This window comes from Rhipicephalus sanguineus, chromosome 7 (assembly GCF_013339695.2).
Source record: "Rhipicephalus sanguineus isolate Rsan-2018 chromosome 7, BIME_Rsan_1.4, whole genome shotgun sequence".
NCBI classification, from domain to species: Eukaryota; Metazoa; Arthropoda; class Arachnida; order Ixodida; family Ixodidae; genus Rhipicephalus; species Rhipicephalus sanguineus.
This window is the reverse complement of record NC_051182.1, coordinates 8,357,540-8,380,998: the sequence shown is the minus strand read 5'-3', so window position 1 is coordinate 8,380,998 and position 23,459 is coordinate 8,357,540. Positions and strand designations below refer to the sequence as shown.

Here is a 23,459-nt window from a genome sequence, read left to right as displayed (position 1 = left end):
ATATTCTTATTCTCTCTCTGATTGATTTTCAGCCACTTGAACCTATGTGACCTTGCATGACAGTCGCTGTTTGCGTGTGTTTCCTTATAGCTGCGTTTCAGTAAGTACGTAACAGGTTAGTCTTTTTCCGAACCTGAATCGCTACCATGTAGTTCAAACTTCCCACGTTGTGACCTATAGGTGTGCTGCAATTCACTAGCTTATGAAGTTCGTCACGGCCCATTCCTGATAAACCAATTCGCCTAATTTTAACATGTGCCTCATAAAGACTGATACTTCGCTCTGTGGCATGATGGCGCTGGCTGTCTGGTGCCCATATTGATTAGCAAAGCATTACTTGGACACTAACGCAACGCAACGATAACTCACTCAGAGCACTGTTTGGCCAGCCGGTGGCGAAGCAGTCGTAGTCGACGAGTGAGGCTGCGTCGTCCTCGGCTAGGCAGATTGGATGCACGTCGTCGTTCAGCGTGACCTCCCTGTCCAGCGTGATGATGGCCAAGTTAGCAGCGGGCGTGTCTGGGGAGTACGAAGGGTGCGTGGCAACCGCGTGCACACCGTAGGTGTTCAGCTCGCCGTTCTTTAGCAGGTTGCCCAGCTGTACCACCACTGCTGCAGGAGTGACCCTGCGTGTCATCACAGAACGAAACTTAGCATCACAACAGCGGATGTGCATGCATGCAAGATAAGAAAGCCCGAGTGGTTGGTTCTCTCGCTGCACTTTAAGTGTAACATACTAGAAATGTTCTTGTTTTGCATTCCTTGAGGGCAATCAATAGGGGGGGGGGGGTGCAGGGATACACCGTAACAGGTAGCGCATTGTGAGACATCGTATACAGCTGAATGTTTCACGGCGACCGCGAAAATAATATCGCCACGCGCGTTTCTTTTTGTTCTTGTGACCGGTGTTCATTCACAAACATTGTTGCACGTGTCACTGCGTTAGCGCTAGGCGCAGGCAACGGAAGCGAGTATCGGAACCTAAACGATTGTTTTCGACAGTTCTTTACATTGATAGACAAATTTGAGAAAGTTGATAATCATTATTAGTGTCTTTAAGGCTCACTAATAGCCAAGTGCGAGAGAACAGGACAACAAAAGACTTGACACGCAAGCTTACTTCATTAGCCTAGTATCGGACTTATAATGTACGCCAAATTACTGCTCAAATTAATAAAAATGGTTATGATACAATGTCCCACGAGCAAAAAAGCACAATAGTTCAAAAGCAGGCGTTGTAAAATGAAATCCAAGGTTCGACGGAAACCCGTGTGGTCGGCAAAATTTATGGCGGGAAATAACAACGCCGACCAATCTTTAAAACAAAGTGACGTTTCGGCCCCGCTGCAGTGGCGTTTTTAACAAAGAATGTGAACAAGGCCTCCGTAGCGGGGTGGAACGTCACCTTGTTTTAACGATTGGTCGGCGCGTGTTGTTTACCGCCATGACATTGTCTAATCAAGAGAAAATCAATAAAGAGATACATCAGCAGTGAAAGGGCCACGTTTTCAGCGGTACACAGCGCATGCTTATTTGAGTAGTTTGCCGGATTCATGGGGGGCAAGAACTTGAGCGTGCAAGGAATGCGCACGTGTTCTTGGAGCTACGCGTTTGTGAGAGACGCTGTGGCGTCTATTGCAGCGCTCCCGTTTTCTTTACATTGTGAGTGCACGTCACCCGTAGTCTGCACTTTGGTTACTCTGTATGACCTCCGTGCGGGGCATGCTCTCGGGCTCGCGGCAGCTTCATCGCTGCTGGCCTTTGTCTTGCCGTGACTTGAACCAGTGAGTGCCTCGGGTGCGAACACTGAAATGGGACTCTTAAATTCCCATTCGAACCGAAAGCGCGTTTTCGGCATCACCGACATGACAGCGCATGTCTGATCGCTTCAGCGCCCTCAACCTTCGAGCAGCACCGCGCTCGAAGGACGATGTTCTCCTGAAGCGTGCCGCAGCCGGGCTTCCCCCCTCACTAGCCTTCACGACCGTTGTCGCCACATCTACTCAATGCATCGTCCACGAAGCGAGAGACACAGCTAATGCACCCGTGACAACAACGGACCACGTGCGCGCCGTCGCAGACGTATGAGCCACGGTGGCCCGGCGGCACTCCCTGACCCTGCCTTGAGCATTCGGGATGGCGCAGCACTGCAACTGATTCACTGTGGAGGAGTCAGACAAGGGGGAGGGGAGCTCGCCGTTGCTCCTGTCCCCGCCCTCGTCTGGTGAGGAGGAGGGTATGGACTTGCTGAAGTCGCCCTAGCCAGCACGGGAAGCGGTCAGTGATAACGAGGAGTCGCGCGGACCGCAGCGCACAACGTAAGGCCGATATTGGTTTTACGGCGGCTATGCAAGGCCCAATCTCGGTCCAATGTTGCCGGCAGTGAGCTAATATTGGCTGAGCCGTTGAATATGGCCGATAATACGGGGCCGGTTTTGCCACCATTAATCCGAAATTGGGTTTTCATCAGCAATATTGGGACTGGTTTGCCGCCATCACGCCGATATCGGCTGAGCAAATGCCTTTAAAGGCATTGGGCACTGGGCGTTCACGATCACGTCTGCGAAAACTTGCAACGCTACGCGCCGCGAAAATGGGTCAAATTTCAAGCTGAACGCTGCTTGCCCTTGTCGCGGACGCGCGCCCAGAGAATGAGGGGTTGATGTACACGATGGAATGGCCCTACGTAGGTGGTAGTGCTGTGACGTCGGTCCTCGACGTAGGCGACTGTGCTCTGTGTTCGCCAACAGTAGCACGTGGCACTACGGCAATTATTTATTTATTTTATTTAGTACATACTGCAGACCACATTGTGGTCCTTGCAGGACGGGCATACATAATTGTACACAAAACTAAATATATACATATGTATATACATACACACATACACATACAAATATATACACACTTATATACACATATATAAATGCCTATAGACCCTTTTCATAAATACGCCACCTGACGGTGGGCTTTTCGTCAGTTTCGCTTCGCAAAGGAGCGTGGGATAGCCAGCGCCATCGTGAGGGCATGGAAAGCGAGCCGTCAAATGCGTGAGTGCTGTGATGTTTGTGCTGGCGGCTAGTTCTCCATGTCATCCGCTGAAATCTCACCGTTTGCGTGCTTGAACGAGCTCTTAGTACTCTCCGTTGGTCTTTCTGAGGTGCTTCCGATGCACAATGAGCAACATTTTGTACCCTTCAACGGGTTGGACGAGCAGTTTGGTTCGACTGCCGCGGTTGCGGGACCGTGACTACAGCCAACTCGTATGCGCGCCCGGACCGGGAAAAAAAGGCTCGCCGAAGCTACAAACTTCTCACCGAAGAAAAGGAACGACGTCACTGTCGCGGAACTATGCGACCGCAACCGGTGAAAATCCTGTCTGCCGCAAGCCACACCACGCAACTATTTTCCGGACGTCACGCGGTAGATTTGTATGCAGTGGCGTAGCCAGGGGGGGTGGGGGGAGGGCACACCGGGCCCGTGCCCCCCCCCTGAAATTTTTTTCGCCATGGCACACAGCACAAAATGACACTCGACCACATCTGCCTGCCCGGCCCCCACTTCAGATCAAGCTGGTGCCCTGACCCCCCCCCCCCCCCCCCGAAAAAATTTCTGCCTACGCCCCTGTTTGTATCTACTAAAAAATGTTGACACGTGGCTTACGATATGCGAGTACTGTCGCTACTAAATGAACGGTACGCAACTTCATTTTTATTTTTCTGGCTGGCCTTACGAACCCTCGCAGTATTTCTGCACAATCTATCGCAATTCACCGCATGCAGGCACTCGGGAGAAGACTATTCATTCGTATAAGCAAGGCTACACATGGCGCTGTGAAATACTCACGTCCGTTTCTGTAGCGCGTTTACAAAACGGTGCCCTTCCGCACGTCCGTTTGACGTCGCGTACGGAGAGAGAGCACGTGCGTTTGCTGTTCAAGTTTTACGCGTACCTTATCGCTGTTCTCGTCGCGATATCCTCGATGGTGGCACATGGGAACGCAGCACGTCTGCACAATCCGCCTTTTGCATGCCTCTACAGCGCATGCGCCGCTTCCTGGCGGCGACTCTGGGAAATGGTCTGTACGGCGCCGTCGCAGACGCCGCCGCCTCTCTCTCCGCCGCGGCTTTAGCGGTGACAGAAGTGTTGACTTGTGCAGGTGGTTGAAATATATTTACCGATATATCTGGTTCTATTAGCACGATGCCGTCAACATGTGCCGCTTATGGATGCACTTCCCGAGGCGTGCCCGGCAGCAACATTCATTTTTTCCGCTTCCCATCGGTGAAACGCGATCGTCAGCGCCGTGAAGCGTGGATCAGGGCTGTGAAGCGCCAAAATGAAGACGGCAGTCCGTGGCAGCCTTCGGACTCGGCAAGACTGTGCGAAAATCACTTCGTTCAAGAAATGTTGTTACTTAGATGGCGTACGACAAGAACATGTGTCCGCGTTGTGTCCGTGTCGTCACACAGCAGTTCAGTAGCGACGAAAGTCGCGCTACGGCTTTTTTTTTTTTGTACGATATGTTTTCAGCATTTGGTTTAGAACATCGACAACAGCGAAGTATGACTAAGTGCGCCTTAATCGCTTCGGTCTCAGCGTAACTACGCTGTTGTTTACTTTGGCGTAAAGGAGTCGCCGTAAATACTGCTTCTAGAACATAATGAATGCCGAAGGGTGTAGTGTCGTGGCCTGTCGTTCACGGGCGGTCAGCGCTTCATTTCTGTTGTCAAAGCACATTCGCTGTTCAGTAAAAACGATTCGCGTATGTTGACATGACTGCCGCGCACCGATTTATAAATCTTGCGGCATTTTGCTTATCTTAGCGAAGTTACAACGTGCGGCCGTTTTTTTCCAGTCACCGTAGTGCGATGTTCCCGGATTTTGCAGGTTCGCCGTCCAACTCGCCCAGGCACCCTGATTTCGTGCCATCACTGTTCGTATACACCGATGAGTTTAGGAGGAGTCCGTACGTGGACGTGGTAGACAACTCATTAAACATGAGGTTGCGCACGTACCCCTCGTCGCGGAATTTTTGTCCTTTAGTGGTCTGCCGGGAGCAACGGGAACCACTTGCCGCCATAAAGGCATCCGACTGTTTCTTGCTCGGCATTTTCATTGATGCTGGCCTTGTCGTCCATCCGTTGGCCACCGAAAAGTAGCCGCCGGGTATGTAAACACTCCGAGGGGGCTCCATGCCTTTGCACAACACTCGAGGCGAAGCTCTCCGCTCATGTGCCGCAGTCACGATTTGTGCTATGCAGCAGCGGTTGCGGTGGTCACTCTATGGCTAGGGTATGGCGGTGGTAGCAGACGCGCGCCGCGACGCCGTACGGTTTGTTTCTCGTAGTGCCCCGAGAGAGGGCGCCACACAGAACAATCTATCGCAATTCACCGCATGCAGGCACTCGGGAGAAGACTATTCATTCGTATAAGCAAGGCTACACATGGCGCTGTGAAATACTCACGTCCGTTTCTGTAGCGCGTTTACAAAACGGTGCCCTTCCGCACGTCCGTTTGACGTCGCGTACGGAGAGAGAGCACGTGCGTTTGCTGTTCAAGTTTTACGCGTACCTTATCGCTGTTCTCGTCGCGATATCCTCGATGGTGGCACATGGGAACGCAGCACGTCTGCACAATTGCAGCACGCCGTCTCTACGAAAAACGTTGATGACAGTTCACGATTCGGCGGTGCTGAAATGTCACGCACTGGCACGGTGCCGAAGCCTGCGTCGTCTGCTGCGGTGCCCTCACAATGGCGGCAGACTGTAGTTTGCGTGTGCGGCGCTAGGGGCGCCCTTTTTCGAAAAGGGTCTATACATACATATTCAAAAGAACGTAACAGAATTGCGTAACAGAATTTGACACGGCATGTGTAGTTTGTGTGATTTGTTGCTTGAATAGATGAATAAAACTTGAGAGAAATAATGAGACACCCAAAGGGAATGTGTGCCTCTTTTTCATTTTTTTTTCACGTGAATTACAGCGAGATCCGGGGCTAATGTGCCTCCGTTTCGCATGCGTTCGTGCCCCCGCGGTTAGCGCATCGAGCAGACGTCAGCCCAGGAAACGAAGGCAATATTCTGGCGCGTTTGAACAGTCATTATGCTAATTTATTCTACCGCGTCCAAGTAAACGTTAATGCGGCACTGGCTCTTCATACCGCCAGTCTCGTGCCTGTGCGTATGTCGCAGCTGCCATGGCCTTCCCGGAGAAACAGGCAGTACGCCACTGACAACGCCGACACAACACCCACGGCCGCTACACAAACGAAAAAAGTGGCCGCGTATCTGCGTGCTTCGCTGCAAATGTCGTGGAAAGACGATAGTCTTCTGCCGGACATACCACATGAGTCCTCCTCTACGTTGAATCACCGCATTGGCTCATAGCGTCGCAATTGCAGCGCAGCTCAAGAAACACTCGCATTTCCAGCGCAGCCTATGAAACGCTAGGGTCTTTAGAATTACGTATCTATGTATTTTCCAGTAAAGGAAGGCACCACCTAACACTTATGTATTGATGCTGCGCATCAGATATGCGTAACATTTGCTTTTTGATCGACAATGTTCACACGTATGAACGGCGCTACCAGTTCAATATGGCTGGGCGTTTCGCAAGCGGTTAAACCTTGGCCTGGTGGCTGAATCGGGTGACAGACAGACAAACAGAAAGACAGACAGGCCGAAATTTTTGCGTTTACGTTCCCTAAGAAACACTATCGTCTTTAAAAAAGAAGATTTAGTGGCCGTGCAACGCCGCTCGCGTGCTCGGGCTGGCTCGGGCGCATCATGCGTAAGTGACCATGTATGCGCAAGACGTGTTCATGCGTATTCGTCATGTGATCCTCTGGCTGCGCTGCCGAAGAGAGCAGGGAAGGGATTTCGCTTGCGAAGACTACACGGGGCGAGTGGCAAGGGTTTGCAGCTCGCCGCATCGCACCATGGTTTGGCGCGGCTACAAATTATTGTTTTTCCCAGCTCGTAATATGCTCTCCATTCGGCACACAACAGATTACAGCGTGTAACTAAAATTCTCTATGTGGTCTGGTGAGGGACCCTTTAATCGGCAAATATTGTGCCGGTTTTGCCGTTCTTCGGCCTATGTCGGCTGAGCCGTTGGCTTCGATAGTTTCAAAACTATCGAAACGCTATCGATAGTTTCAAAAAAACCATCGATATTATCGATAGTCAATTTACCGATAGTTCTGCATCACTAGTCACCACGCAAAGGTGGCAGATATCCCTACTTGGCCTGATATGAAAGCAGCGTTCAGCCGACGTTATAATATGGACTGCGATGTAACGGCTAAGCAGAGAATGTTCGGAGCAACGCAACGCGCTGGAGAGTCCTGTACAGACTTCGCATACCGCAAGTTGGACCTCATGGAACAATGCAATTATACCGTAGTACAACCAGAAAAGTGTCAAGTGATCATGCCTACGCTGTCACTTAAGGTAAAGAAGCACTTTTTTGACAAGACATTCAGGCAGTTAGACGATATGATAAGTTCCTTTCTGCGCTTCGATCAGATCAGCAATTCTGAAGAAAGCGTTCAGACTGCGGATCCAGAAGAACGTGAGAGTCCATCCACAACGCCATCCTTTGAACACCGCGTTAACTCAAAGTGTTCGCCTCGGAAACCTATGCGCCATCTTCAGCGCGCGGATAGCATAGAGTCGAGTGATTCTTCAGAGAATCAAGTAGCACAGAGAAACGCGCCTAAAAAAGAAGACACAAATGGGAAGCCGTCTTCATTGCGGCATTCGACTCATTCCGGGACCCGTGTTTTTGAAAGATCCCAAGGAAACGCCCCGAGAATTCGTAAACTGTGTTTGAACTGCTCCAGAAGTGGTCACTTTGTCACGCAGTGTCGTCTACCGCTAACGGAAGAATTTTTGAAGTGGCAGGAAGAATTTGAATCTTCCAGTTCAAAACAACGGGGAAACGCACAGCTGGTGACGCCAATGCCCGCGAGCAGTCGCCAGTAATTGAGCAGGTGCGGTGTGCCTCAGGAGCGGGTACTTTTTCCGTTCCTGTCACCATCAACGGACAAACAATTAAAGGCATCCTAGACTCTGGAGCTGTCAAAAGTTTGATTACGGCACCACTAGTCGACAAACTCAAACTAAGCATAAGGCCTTCGTCCCTACGTTTGGTAGGAGCTAACGGCCATCACCTGCAAAATTTGGGTCAAGTCAGAGCTGTGGTAACAGTGGATGACCAAACACTGCAGCATTACTTTGTCGTTGTTCCCCGGTTACCTAACGAAGGAGTCCTTCTAGGCGACGACTTCTTGCGGGCCTCAAGAGCCGTCATCGACTGGGGCTCGGAGAGCTTTGCTGTGTCTATTCCTCGAAGGCTACGCAAGGTCTACCTGGTTAGGGAGCAAACACTGCCAGCTTTATCTCGGAAGTTCGTTCCCGTGACCTGGCATCGTACAGCTGAAGACAAGGATCATGTAATGGTCATCACAGGGACAAAGCTCTTGTACGACCGCAATTCAGTAATTGTGGAGCCCATGGTTCAGTCAAGGTCTTCATGACGAATTGTTCATCTCAAGCCGTCGTGCTTCCACATCAGATGATGATTGGCATCATAGAAGAAGCAAGCGGAATTGAGGATATTGCCACGTGCGTTTCTTTATCACTCTTGCTATATTCGGTTTTCGGCCACAAAGACTGTCGGCAACGCTCAGCGCGAACCGCGCATCATTGTTCGAGAACCTTCGCGATCATTGTAGGTCGTTTTGTTAAGATTGCGCGCAAGACGCGCACACTCGAGGTTATTCTAGAATTTGCACGACAGCCAGCGATGACGCTGGAATATTTGACGGCACATGTTTAAATGCCGACGCGCTTCACCGCTTGTCAGTTGATCGACGGACGACGCCCGGTTCGCCGCTATCATTGTACAGCGTATATTGCTGTAGTTCTAGTTCTCATTTTCCGGCCAAAAGTTCGGCCAAATAAACAGTTTCATCCTGCAAATGCCGACTGCTCTCTTCGTCGACGTCACGACCACGTGACATCTGGTGGAGGTGCTGCTTCTTCCATGATCCGGACGCCCCCACGAAGCGCTGACCCAAGCCCAAGCCGCGAGGAGGACGACGGCAAAGAAAACCCGGATCGTCGAACAAGCCGTAGGCAGAAGGGACTGCAGCCAGAGTACGGGCTCCTTCCCGAACAAACCACGCCCCAGGTCCCAACACCGACCGCAGCGACGATGACCGACCCCGTGCAGCCTGCGCCGATCTTACTCCGGCAGCCCAAGGAGCCGCCAACCTTCCGCGGGTCGTCATTCGAAGACCCGGAAACCTGGCTCGAGACTTTCGAAAGGGTCTCAACATTCAACAGCTGGGACTCCGAGGACAAGCTGCGCCACGTTTACGTTTACCTTGAAGACGCAGCAAGGACCTGGTTCGAGAATCGGGAGTCCACTCTTCGAACTTGGGACGCCTTTCGCAGCGCTTTCCTGCAGACGTTTGCAAGCGTGGCCAGAAAAGAAAGGGCCGCAGCCTTGCTAGAGACGCGGGTCCAACTTCCAAATGAAAGCGTTGTATTTGGAGAGGAAATGACCAGACTGTTCCGTCACGCTGACCCAGCCATGCCCGAGGACAAGAAAGTCAGGTTGCTCATGCGAGGGGTAAAGCAAGAGCTCTTCGCGGGGCTGATGCGGAACCCACCCTCGACAATTCAAGAATTCATCTCTGAGGCGACGACGATTGAGAAGACGCTGGAAATGCGCAACCGCCAGTATATTCGCCGATCGATTCAAGACAGCCCAGCTGTTCATGCCGTCGGCTCCGACGACCTGCGTGAAACGATCCGAGCGATCGTGCGGGAAGAACTGCGCAAGCTATTACCCTTATCACAACCTGAAGTTGCCTCGATTGCTGACATCGTCCGAGAGGATATTCAGCAGTCTCTGGGCACCTCCGAGTCAGCGCAGCCGCAGCTGCAAGCAGTGAGCTATGCTGCTGCAGCCCAACGCAACGCCCCCCTCCTCGCCCACGTCAAGACGCCGCGCCGCCCCAGCAGTTCCGCCGCCAGGCACCACCGCCGCCGCCACCGACGTCATACCGCCCGCCAGCCGGCCAGCGATACACGCCGAGGAAGGCCGACGTTTGGCGCGCCCCTGACAACCGCCCGCTCTGCTACCACTGCGGGGAGGCCGGCCACACGTACTGCCGCTGTCAGTACCGACAGATGGGGCTTCGAGGATTCGCCGTCAACGCGCCGCGCCCGCAGCCAGGCGAACGGCCTCGCGACATCGACGACTACCTCACCGGAACACAGTGGCAAGAACGACGACCTTCCCGCTCGCCTTCGCCGGGCCGCTACATGCCACCGCACCGCCGGCAGTACACTGGCCCAAACCGGGGCCGGTCGCCTAGCTCGTATCCGGGAAACTAAGGGCAGCAACCGATGGAGTTGCGGTTGCTGTACGACGAAATGCCGAAGATCCTCCGCGGCCGCCCCCGCCGACAACGCCGAGACCTGCAGAACACGACGCGAAGCAGACGAAGCCCTGCGGACGAAACCTCGCGGATTGAAGAAGACCCGATGACGCAACATAGAAGCAGCGGAACATACCGACGCAGCCGTGACCCGACGCCGCGACCCAACCGCAACGCAAGACGACGAACTAGCGACCTCGACGTTATCATCGACGGCCACAACGTCACCGCTCTCGTCGACACTGGGGCCGACTATTCCGTCGTCAGTGGACCATTCGCCACCAAGCTGAAGAAAGTAAAGACCGCTTGGAGTGGACCCGAAATCCGGACAGCTGGAGGCCACCTGATAACGGCGATTGGCGTCTGCACGGCGAGTGTCACCATCAATAACCGGACTTATCCTGCGAGCTTTGTAATCCTACAAAACTGCTCCAGGGATGCGATACTTGGAGTGGACTTCCTAAGTGACCATGGCGCCGTCATCGACCTGAGGTCTGAGTCGATAACACTAACCTCAGACAAAGCGCTCCCGCCCCGCGCGACGCCAGGGAACCATGCATTGAATGTGATAGAGCAGGTGACCATTCCGCCGCGTTCCAGCGTCATTATTTCTGTCGGCACCGAAAAACCTGCGTACCTTGAAGGCGTCATCGAGGGCGATCAGCACCTACTCCTGAACCGTCAAATTTGCGTCGCACGAGGTATAGCCGAGCTGCGTGACAGTAAAGCAAAGGTAGTGCTGACAAACATCAGCCACGAATATAGGCACCTCAACATTGGTACGACGGTCGCCTACATCGAAGTATGTGTAGCCGCCAGAGATGCTTTCGCCCTCTTCGATGCTGCCGAACCTGCTTCGACGAGTCGAGGTCCCCAACCAGATTTCGACGTCAACCCGAGCCTCCCGAAGGTCAAGCAAGACCAGCTCAAAACCCTGCTCCTGCAATACAAGGACTGCTTTTCATCGTCGTCCAGACTTTGGCAGACACCGATCGCAAGACATCGGATCATAACAGAAGAAAGTACCAGGCCACTTCGTCAGAGCCCGTACAGAGTTTCGACGCGAGAACGTGAGGCTATAAAGAAACAAGTCGACGAAATGCTACGCGACGACATCATCCAGCCTTCAAAGAGTCCGTGGGCGTCACCCGTGGTGTTAGTGAAGAAGAAGGATGGGACCCTACGTTTCTGCGTCGATTATCGTCGCCTGAACAAAATCAAGAAAAAGGACGTGTACCCTCTCCCACGTATAGACGACGCCCTAGATCGACTTCGCAACGCGAAGTACTTTTCTTCGATAGACCTCAAGACCGGCTACTGGCAAATCGAAGTCGACGAGAGAGACCGAGAAAAAACTGCCTTCATAACACCGGACGGCCTGTTCGAGTTCAAGGTCATGCCCTTTGGTCTTTGCTCGGCACCTGCGACTTTCCAACGAGTCATGGATACTGTATTAGCTGACTTGAAGTGGCAGACTTGCCTTGTTTACTTGGACGACGTCGTTGTGTTTTCCTCGAACTTCGACGAACACCTCCAGAGACTTCAATCCGTACATCAAGCAATCAAGAACTCCGGGCTCACCCTGAAGCCAGAAAAGTGCCGCTTCGCGTACTAGGAGCTCTTGTTTTTGGGTCACGTGATCAGCAAGACTGGAGTGCTCCCAGACCCGCAGAAGACAGCTGCCATCGCCGCTTTCCCGCCACCCACCGACAAGAAGGCCGTGCGCCGATTTCTCGGCTTGTGCGCCTATTACAGACGCTTTGTCAAAGACTTTTCACGGATAGCCGAGCCACTAACGCAGCTCACAAAGACCGACGTCGAATTCAGGTGGCAAACAGCGCAAGTCGAAGCATTTCATGAACTCAAACGACGCCTGCAGACACCTCCGATACTTGCGCATTTCGACGAATACGCCGATACGGAGATTCACACCGATGCAAGCAGCGTAGGACTCGGCGCCGTCCTTGTGCAGCGGACGGGTGGACTGGAAAGGGTTATCAGTTATGCTAGCCGGTCGCTGTCTAAGGCAGAGGCCAACTATTCCACAACAGAAAAGGAGTGCCTCGCCTTCATCTGGGCTACGTCAAAGTTTCGCCCCTACCTCTACGGCAGGCCCTTCAATGTTGTGAGCGACCATTACGCGTTGTGTTGGCTAGCTAACTTGAAGGACCCTTCAGGTCGCCTCGCACGGTGGAGCCTAAGACTTCAAGAGTTTGACATTACCGTCGTGTACAAGTGCGGAAGGAAACACTCCGACGCCGACTGCCTGTCTCGTGCCCCTGTCGACCCACCACTGCCCGACGATCCGGATGATGACAGCTTCTTGGGAGCCATAAGTGCCGACGACTTCGCCGAACGACAGGGAGCCGACCCGGAACTGAAGGGCCTTGTGGATTATCTCGAGGCAGGACCACCGTTGTTCCGAAGGTATTCACGCGGGGACTGACGTCGTTTTTATTGCGCAACGGTGTTCTCCTAAAGAAGAACTTCACACCGCTTCGAGCCGATTGCCTTCTCGTGGTACCCTCGACATTGCGGCCAGAGGTCCTCCAGGCTCTCCACGACGACCCGACGTCTGGACAACTGGGTGTTTCTCGCACGCTAACAAGAATACAGGAGAAGTACTACTGGCCGCGCCTTTCCGCCGACGTCACCCGTTACGTAAAGACCTGCCGGGACTGCCAGCGACGCAAGACACCGGACTTCTGCAGTCCGGTGTCTCGATAGGCTGCAGTCCGGCCAGCCGGACTTCTGCAGCCTATCGAGCCACCTCGACGGCCGTTCCAGCAAATCGGGATGGACTTACTGGGGCCGTTCCCGACGTCCAATACCGGAAACAAGTGGATCGTCGTGGCAACTGACTACCTCATCCACTACGCCGTGACAAAGGCCTTGCCCAAAGGCAGTGCCGCCGAGGTAGCCAAGTTCTTCGTGGAGCACATCGTCTTGCGTCATGGCGCCCCACAGGTCCTCATAACAGACAGAGGTACCGCCTTTACTGCGGACCTAACTCAGGCGATCTTCAAATACAGCGAGACGAGCCACCGCCGCACCACCGCCTACCACCCGAAGACCAATGGCCGCACCGAGCGTCTAAATAAGACCATCGCCGACATGCTGGCCATGTACGTCATCGTCGAACACAAAACATGGGACGCCATCCTTCCTTACGTTACCTTCGCGTACAACACGGCCGTACAAGAAACGACACAGATGACGCCATACAAGTTGGTCTACGGACGAAGACCGGCAACGACGCTCGACGCCATGTTACCAAACGTGACCGACGAGGAAAACATCGACGTGACCACCTACCTACAGCGCGCCGAAGAAGCACGACACCTCGCCTGCCTACGGATCAAAAACCAGCAGACGACTGACAGCCGCCGCTACAACCTTCGACGACGCCACATGGAATACCAACCCGGTGACCGTGTATGGGTATGGACGCCAATACGCCGACGGGGACTTAGTGAGAAGCTTCTTCGACGATACTTCGGACCGTACAGGGTACTTCGACGCCTCGGCGCACTCGACTACGAGGTTGTCCCTGACGGCATAACGAACTCTCAGCGGCGCCGTGCGCGACCTGAAGTCGTCCATGTCGTGCGCCTGAAGCCATATTACGCGCGTTAATGAATCTAAGGACTGTACTTTTGCTTATTGTTTATTTTACTTTCTTGCTTTATTCTTGCTTTTTATTGTTGCATGTATCGGCCACCCCCCCCCCTACCCGTGTTCTGTTTTAAGCATCGGGACGATGCTTTTTCAGAGGGGGGCATTGCCACGTGCGTTTCTTTATCACTTTTGCTATATTCGGTTTTCGGCCACAAAGACTGTCGGCAACGCTCAGCGTGAACCGCGCCTCGTTGTTCGAGAACCTTCGCGATCATTGTAGATCGTTTTGTTAATATTGCGCGCAAGACGCGCACACTCGAGGTTATTCTAGAATTTCTAGCCAGCGATAACGCTAGCCAGCGATAACGCTGGAATATTCGACGGCACATGTTTAAATGCCGACGAGCATCGTCGTCCGTCAGTTGATCGAAGGACGACGCCCTGTTCGCCGCTATCATTGTACAGCGTGTATTGCTGTAGTTCTAGTTCTCATTTTCCGGCCACAAGTTCGGCCAAATAAACAGTTTCATCCTGCAAACGCCGACTGCTGTCTTCGTCGACGTAACGACCACGTGACAATATTGAGCTCTCTGCAGACGACTGCCAACAGATCCTCCAAGTTTCATGCCTGCCTTCTCCTAAAGACCTTGATGCATCATCAGCTCGTACAGTCGTCGATCCGCAGCATCGGTCAATCTCAATCGGCGACGTTAGCTTAAACATCGGAACGACGTTATCTTCCAGTGAGCTGCAGGTCGCCAAGGATTTGTTGGCGCGACTTTCTGCTTGCTTTGCGCAATCAAGCACGGATGTAGGCTCCTGCACAGTTGAACGACATCGCATTCCAACTGGAAACGCAAAGCCAATATCGCAACGTCCTCGAAGATTGTCACCAGCACAGCGTGATCTCGTCAAGAGTATGATCAAGGACCTCATTGATGCCAATATAGTGCGGCCTTCTAAGAGTCATTGGGCGTCACCATTGGTCCTTGTAACAAAGAAAGACGGGACGACGCGCATGTGCGTCGATTATCGACGTCTCAACGCAGTCACTGAGGACATAGTTTACCCTTCTCCAAGGATTGAAGATGCGCTGCAGGCACTCACCAGAAGAAAGTACTTCTCTGTTATGGACTTAGTGTCTGGATTTTATCAGATCGCCATGTATCCAGATGACATACAGAAGACTGCCTTCGTTACGCCGTGGGTCTTTAAGAATTCTTTCGGATGCCATTTCGCCTTAAAGGTGCCCCATTTACTTGTTAGCGAGCCGTGGATACAATAATTGACGGTATTAAATACGACAATGCCCTTGTCTATATGGATGACTGTGTAGTCTTCAGTCGGACATTTGAAGAACACGTTTCGCACCTTGAAAACATCTTTACAAGGTTCGAAAAAGCAGCCTTAAAGTTCAAGCCACAGGACTGTTTCTTCTTTTGTACTGCCATCAATTATCTTAGGCACGTTGTTACAAAAGATGGTGTATCTCCCGACCCATCGAAACTGGCAGCTGTTCAGATGTTCCGGCCTCCTCGAGACGTCCAGGAACTACAGTCATTCATCGGGCTTACATCGTACTTCAGAAAGTTCATCCTGATTTACTGCGTCATCGCCGCACCTCTTCAATCACTCTTAAAGAATAATTCTACTTATTCTTGGGAAGAGGATCAGCGAGTTGCCTTTGAGACATTAAAGCGCACTTTGTGTCAGCCACCTGTCCTCAAGCTGTTCTCTGAGAAGCCAGAATTTGGTGTCCAAGTGCACGCAGACACCTCTCGGCTCGGCTTGGGAGGTCTGCTGCTGCAAGAGGATGAAGAGCGCCGCTACCGTCCTGTACTATACTTGAGTAGGTCGCTCAAAGGCGCAGAGCTGAATTATGGTTCGACGCAACTGGAAGCTCTCGTAGTTAAATGGGCATTAAAAGAGCTGCGACTGTACCTGATAGGCAGAAAATTTGAAGTTGTCAGCGACCACCGCGCACTTTGCTGGGTTTTACGCTACAAGGAAGGAAACCAACGTCTTCGTTGGTCGCTGATTTTGCAGGAGTATGATTTTAGACGTCATCTATAAGTCAGGAATCCTGCACAGCGCACCGGATTGTCTTTCCAGGAGCCTTCCCATTGTTGCTGACACAGACCAAATTCTTGCAGTGTCATATCCCTCACTGCGATCCTGTGACAACATGTGTGAGGAACAGCGTCAGGATGCATTTTGCGCTACAGTTTTGGATGTACTTAGGGGTGCGCTGGGCACAAAGAAACAACAGAAACGGGCCCAAAAGAAGTTCGTTACGCGCAATGAAGTGTTGTATAAAAGAGACCAAGGCCCGGTCAGCAATCAATTCCTCCTCTGCCTTCCTTCCCAGCGGGAAGCATAGGCACTTCGGGAAATGCATGAAGGCCGATACGGTGGCCACATGGGCATCAGGCGAACATTCGATGCCTTAAGGTGCAAGTATTACTGGCCGAAGCTCTATGCGGATGTCAGACGGTACGTCACTGTGACCTTTGTCGGGGGATGAAGATGTCGACATCGGTGCCTTACGGTCTACTACAGCCAATAGAAGTCCACAGCCCCTTCCACACAGTTGGGATGGACAAATAGGACCCTTCAAGACTTCAAGAGGTTACAAGTACATCATCGTAGCCATTGATTATCTCACAAAGTTCGTTGAGGCAAAACCACTCAGGAACATAGAAGCTGCAACCGTCCAGAAGTTTGTTGAGCGACGGATCATCTTGAAGCACGGATGCCCAGCGACGATTATCACAGACCGTGGTACTCAAATGATGGCGTCCTCTACTGAAGCCTACTTCAAGCATCGGGGCATCAGACGTGCTGCCACCACCGCATATCACCCCGCAGCAAACGGCTTGTGCGAAAGGGCCAGTATGACAATCAAGCAGATGATTGCCTTGACTACCGCCGGGGGAGAAAAGTGGGCCGATGTTCTCCCATATGTTGTATTTTATTACAACACGGGGTACCAACACACGGTTCGCCAAACTCCATTCTTGGTGTACGTTAGGGATCCGGTGCTGCCATTAGATGTTGTATACAGCCGCCGAGAACTTGAAGAGCTCAAAGAAGAATCTAGCTATTTCGCGGTAGTGCGCGAACGACTGCAAAAAGCCAGGGAGCTCGCGGCCGCGCACATCCGACTGGCTCAAGAAAAACAGAAGGAGCACTTCGACAAGCACCACAAGGACGTTGTGTTGGAAAGAGGGCAACTGGTGCTCCTCAAGGCTACACCATCCGGTGTGAAATCCACAACATGGTACACTGGTACTCAAAAGATACTGAACAGACTGTCTCCCGTGAATTACGAGATCGAACTCGCAGGCAACATGGGAAGTGACATAGTGCACGCAGAAAAATTGAGACCCTATCTGAGCCCCATGGGGAACCTCATGCTTCGGACTAGAGCGTACATGTGGGCCGTGAAGTGTAAATAATCGTTTGTGTATACTTTTGCGTGCGTGAAAGTGGAAAGACGTTGACTGACTTTTGTAAATATTTGTAAATCGGACTGTGTAGGTTAATTTAGTTGTGTTTCACCAATTCTGCTTGTTTTACGTGATGTATTACGTCGGGACGACTAGTTTCAAAACCCGGGCATGTCACGAGCGATAGCAGACGACGCTCGGTTTGTGACTCGCGCTTTCGCGCGAAGGAAGCGAAGAAGATCGACGCCGAGCTAGCGCGCGCTCGGGCAGCTTCGAAGAATCCGTCAAACATCACAACTGATAGACTGACTGTGTGCTCTGCAGAATTTTCAATCATTAGCTACGTTTTTTAAAATCTATTTTGGTAAAAAATGACAACGTTTATCTTTAGCCTCAAGTATTTACCTCAAAATCCTGCCGCCCGTTTCTTGGCCCATCCCCCTTTGTGGGTAAGCGCCACTAGTAAGAGGTCATCATCATCATCAATAAAGAAAGGGGTCTGGCAGTCCCTTCCTGGTCTCGAATGCGTTCGGTCGTCTTTCTTACGCCACCTCGGAACCCATATTATCTGGCGGCCACAACGGCACGTCCTACTCGCATTCATTTTCCAGCAATACCTTGACTATGGTTGTATACCAGATGACTGGAAATTGGCTAATGTGGTACCCATCTTTAAGTCTGGTAACAGGAATCACCCCAACAACTACAGGCCGATTTCACTCACGTCCATTTCATGTAAGTTAATAGAGCACATCATCAACTACCAAGTCATGCGTCACCTCAACCGTAATAATTTACTTCTTCACACCCAACATGGTTTTCGGGAAAAATTATCATGCCAGACTCAACTTTTCGAACTCGTGACAGACTTGCACACAGCTCTTCATATGTCCATCTGCATCAACGAGATTTTCATAGACTTTTCTAAGGCTTTTGATCGTGTTCCCTATAACCGGCTAATGTTAAAAATACGTCACCTCAGCCTCGACCAGAAAACGACTGCATGGATACAAGAATTCCTAAACAACCGGTCTCAGTCAGTTAAACTTAGCCACTACATATCTCATCCAACCCGTGTAACATCTGGTGTGCCACAAGGCAGTGTGCTGGGACCGCTTCTCTTTTTAGTATACATTAACGACATTGCATCTAACATAAGTCCGTCAACCCGTCTTTTTGCGGACGATTGTGTTGTATACAGGAAAATAACTTGCACAGATGACGTTGCAGAATTACTCGAGGATCTAACAAGGTTAAGGGAATGGTGCAACAATTGGCAGATGGAAATTAATGTCGAAAAAACCAAGCACTTAATGTTCACTAATATTACTTCTGCATGCTCTAGCTCTTATCAAATAAACGATTCGATAATTGGAAAAGTCACGTCATTTAAGTATCTGGGCGTAATACTCACTTCAGATGTAAGCTGGAGTGCACCCATAGAGTGTACAAACTAATAAGGCTCTCAGGAAACTCGGCCTTCTTAAACGTCGCTTGCATTTTACTAATACGGACACAAGACTGCGCGCTTACAATGTATTGATTCGGCCATCCCTAGAATATGCTTCAATCATATGACGTCCTCACCTAATCCGTCTTACTAACATGCTCGAAACGGTACAGAATAAAGCTGCTCGGTTCATATCATCATCATACTCACGTTACATAAGTGTTTCTTCACTAAAAGCAGGCCTTAGCCTTACCACACTTGCCATGTGCAGACGACATACGCGACTATCGTTCTTTCACTCACTTTATCACCGCAACTCATCCTTCGCCCAGCCTCAATCTTTCCAGCCCCTCATACTTCAAACCGCCTCGATCAAGCGCACAAGGTGGCCCCCATTTTTGCCGAGGCCAAGAAGTTTCAAAATTCGCCATTATCATTATGCATAACTGAGTGGAATTCCCTTCCACCTAACATAGCCGAAATAAGAGATCCTTCCATATTTAACTCGATGCTTCAGGGCTATTTGCATAGGGAATAGCATGGCTGACCTGTGTTTGATTGCCCTTATTTCGTCTGCTGTTTTTGCTCCAGATACATATTCAGTGTCCTTCGATGTAATTTCCATAGGTGTTTTCATCATTAACAAAAATTGGACTAACGAATATGTATTCGAGTAATGTTGGTGAACGTATCTGACTTGATGCCGTGATTCGTTGTACTCGCTCTTTCCTTTTTATTGTTTTCTTTTTGGTACTTTGTTTTCTGTTTATGTTGTTTGGAATGTATGTATTCACTTAAATCCCCCCCCCTAGGTAATGCCCAATTGGGCCTTTAGGGTGTTGAAATAAATAAACAAATATGTTCACGGGGTCGTGACGTCGACGACGACAGCATTCGGCGTGTTCAAGATGAAACTTTATTTGGCCGAACTTGTGGCCGGGAAGAATAAGGATGGGATGGGGCTCATTCGGCAAGCATTATCAAATCGTTGATGGTAGTCTACCTCTATCCCTCAAGAGGAAGGTATAGAACAGCTGCATCTTACCGGTACTTACCTACGGAGCAGAAACCTGGAGACTTACAAAGAGGGTTCAACATAAATTGAGGACGACGCAGCGAGCGATGGAAAGGAAAATCATAGGTGTAACCTTAAGAGACAAGAAGAGAGCAGAGAGGGTCAGGGAACAAACGGGCGTTAAGGATATCATAGTTGAAATCAAGAAGAAGAAATGGATATGGGCCGGGAATGCAGCACCTCGGTAGGATAACCGGTGGTCGTTAAGGGTAACTGGCTTGATTCCAAGAGATGGCAAACACGTGAGGGGGAGACAGAAAATTAGGTGGTTAGATGAGATTAAGAAGTTTGTTGGTATAACGTGGCAGCAGAAAGCACAGGACCAGGTTGATTGGCGGAACATAGGAGAGGCCTTTGCCCTGCAGTGAGCGTGACAGGCTGATGATGATGATGATGATGATCATGATGATGTGGCCGGGAAATGAAAAGTGAAACTACAGCAATACACGTTGTACACTGATAGCGGCGAACTGGGCGTCGGCCGTCGAAAAAGCTGCTCTAGCTGGGACGCGCCGTCTTTTACACATCACGCATCGAACTTTCCATTCTTATCACTGGTGGACGCGCAAGCTCTGGAATAATCTAAACAATTCGCGTCCGGCGCGGAAATTTAGCAAAGTGATCTACTACAATCGCGAAGCTTCTCGAACACTGCGGCGCGGTCAACGTCGAGCGTTGCTAAACGTCCTTGCTGGTCAAACTCGATTACATCAAAATAAAACAAGAAGCGGGCGTGGTATTGCTCGCCCCCCCCCCCTCTGAAAAAGCATCGTCCCGATGCTTGTGACAGAATATAGAAGGAGAAAAAACAAGTGCATACACAAATAAACTACAATAACAAAGAAAAAGTAGAGTTCCCAGGCTCGCTAACACGCAAAAAACGTCTTAAGGCAGACGACATGGACGACTTCAGGTCGTGAGCAGCGTCGCTGGGAGTTCGTAATGCCGTCCGGGATGACCTCGTAGTCAAGAGCGCCTAGACGGCGAAGCACCTTGTATGGTCCGAAGCATCCTCGAAATAGCTTCTCGCTAAGTCCCCGTCGGCGTATCGGCGTCCAAACCCACACACGGTCACCGGGTTGGTAGCCCATGTGGCGTCGTCGAAGATTATAGCGATGGCTGTCAGCCCTCTACTGGTTCTTGATGCGCAGGCGGGCGAGCTGCCGAGCTTAAGCGGCAACGTCGAGATCGTCTTCGTCGGTGGCGGTTGGCTGCATTACGTCGAGCGTCGTTGCCGGGCTCCTTCCGTAGACCAGCTTGTACGGCGTCATTTGCGTCGTTTCTTGCATAACCCTGTTGTATGCGAAGGTCACATACGGAAGGATGGCATCCCACGTCTTCTGGTCGATGTCGGCTACATGGCCAGCATATAGGCGATGGCGTTGTTTAGCCGCTCGGTGAGGCAATTGGTCTGTGGGTGGTACGCTGTGGTGGGCGGTGGCTTGTTTGTCTGTATCTCAATGTTGCCTGAGTTAGGTCAGCAATAAACGCCGTAGCTCTGTTGGTCATGAGGACCTCTGGGGCGCCATGACGCAGGACGATGTTCTTAACGAAGAACTTCAATACCTCGGCGGCACTACCTCCGGGTAGGGCCCTTGTCTCGGCGTAGCGGGTGAGGTAGTCGGTAGCTACGACGATCCTATGTTTCCGGCAATGGACGTCGGCAACGGCCCCAGTAAGTCCATCCCAATTTACTGGAACGGCCGTCGAGGTGGCTCGATAGGCTGCAGAAGTCCGGCTGGCCTAGTCGGCGGTGTCTTGCGTCTCTGACAGTCCTGGCAGGTATTTACCTAGCGAGTGACGTCGGCGGCAAGGCGCGGCCAGTAGTACTTTTCCTGTATACTTGCGAGCGTGCGAGGAACACCCAGGTGTCCAGACATCGGGTCGTCGTGCAGAGCCTGGATGACCTCTGGTCGCAATGTTGAGGGCACCACGAGAAGGCAATTGGCTCGAAGCGGCGAGAAGTTCTTCTTTAGGAGAACACCGTTGCGCAAGAAAAATGACGTCAGTCCCCGTGTACCTTCGGAACAACGGTGCTGCTGCCCTCGAGGTATTCCGCAAGGCCCCTAAGTTCTGGGTCCGCTCGCTGTTGTTCGGCGAAGTTGTCGGCACTTTTGGTTCCTAAGAAACAGTCATCCTCCTGGTCGTCCTGTGGCGGTGGGTCGACGGGGGCGCGAGGCAGGCAGTCAACGTCGGAGTGTATTCTTCCGGACTTGTAAACGACGGTTATGTCAAATTCTTGAAGTCGTAGGCTCCACCGTGCGAGGCGACCTGAAGGCTCCTTCAAGTTCGCTAGCCAATACAAGGCGTGGTGGTCGCTCACAACATTGAAGGGCCCGCCGTAGAGGTAGGGGCGAAACTTCGATGTAGCCCAGATGATGGCCAGGCACTCTTTTTCTGTTTGTGGAATTGTTGATTTCTGCCTTTGATAGCGACCGGCTAGCATAACGGATGACCCTTTCCAGTGCGTCGGTCTTCTGCGCAAGGATGGCGCCGAGCCCTACGATGCTCGCGTCGGTGTGGATTTCCGTACCGGCGTATTTGTCGAAATGCGCAAGTATCGGAGGCGTCTGCAGGCGTCGTTTCAATTCTTGAAATGCTCCAACTTGCGATGTTTCCCACCTGAAATTGACGTCGGCCTTTGTGAGTTGCGTCAGTGGCTCCGCGATCCGTGAAAATTCCTTGGCGAAACGTCTGTAATATGAGCAAAAACGCAGAAAACAGCGTACGGCCTTCTTGTCGGTGGGCGGCGGGAAGGCAGTGATAGCAGCTGTTTTCCGCGGGTCCGGGCGAACACTATCCTTGCTAATCACGTGATCCAAAAACAAGAGCTCCTCGCACGCTAAGCGGCACTTTTGAGACTTCAAGTTGTCCGGAGGTCTTGATTGCTTGACGTACAGCTTGAAGGCGCCGAAGGTGTTCGTCGAAGTTTGAGGACAACACAACGACGTCATCCAAGTACACGAGGCACGTCTGCCAGTTCAGGCCGGCCAGTACTGTATCCATAACCCATTGAAAAGTCGCAGGTGCCGAGCAACGACCAAAGGTCCTGACCTTGAACTCGAACTGGCCGTCTGGTCTTATAAAGGCAGTCTTTTCTCGGTCTCTCTCGTCGACTTCTATTTGCCAGTAACCGATCTTGAGGTCCATCGACGAAAATTACTTTGCGTCGTGTAATCGATCCAGGGTGTCGTCTATCCCCGGAAGGGGATACACGTCCTTCTTCGTGACTTTGTTCAGGCGGCGATAATCGACGCAAAAACGTAGAGTCCCATCCTTCTTCTTCACTAGCACCACGGGGGATGCCCACGGACTCTTCGACGGCTGGATGATGTCCTCGCGTAGCATTTCGTCGACCTGTTTCTTAACGGCCTCGCGTTCTCACGTCGAAACTGTACGGGTTCTCTCAGA

General features: G+C 51.6%; 1 protein-coding gene across 1 annotated transcript in view; it reads right to left on the bottom strand.

Annotated features, from left to right (window-relative positions):
• Window positions 1-23,459, bottom strand: part of LOC119400572 (proline-rich protein 36) — a 342,207-nt gene that overhangs the window by 38,692 nt on the left and 280,056 nt on the right. The window contains exon 6 of the mRNA XM_037667633.2: window positions 370-626. Within this exon, the coding sequence (XP_037523561.1) occupies window positions 370-626 (257 nt within the window). The remainder of the gene's footprint in view (window positions 1-369; window positions 627-23,459) is intronic.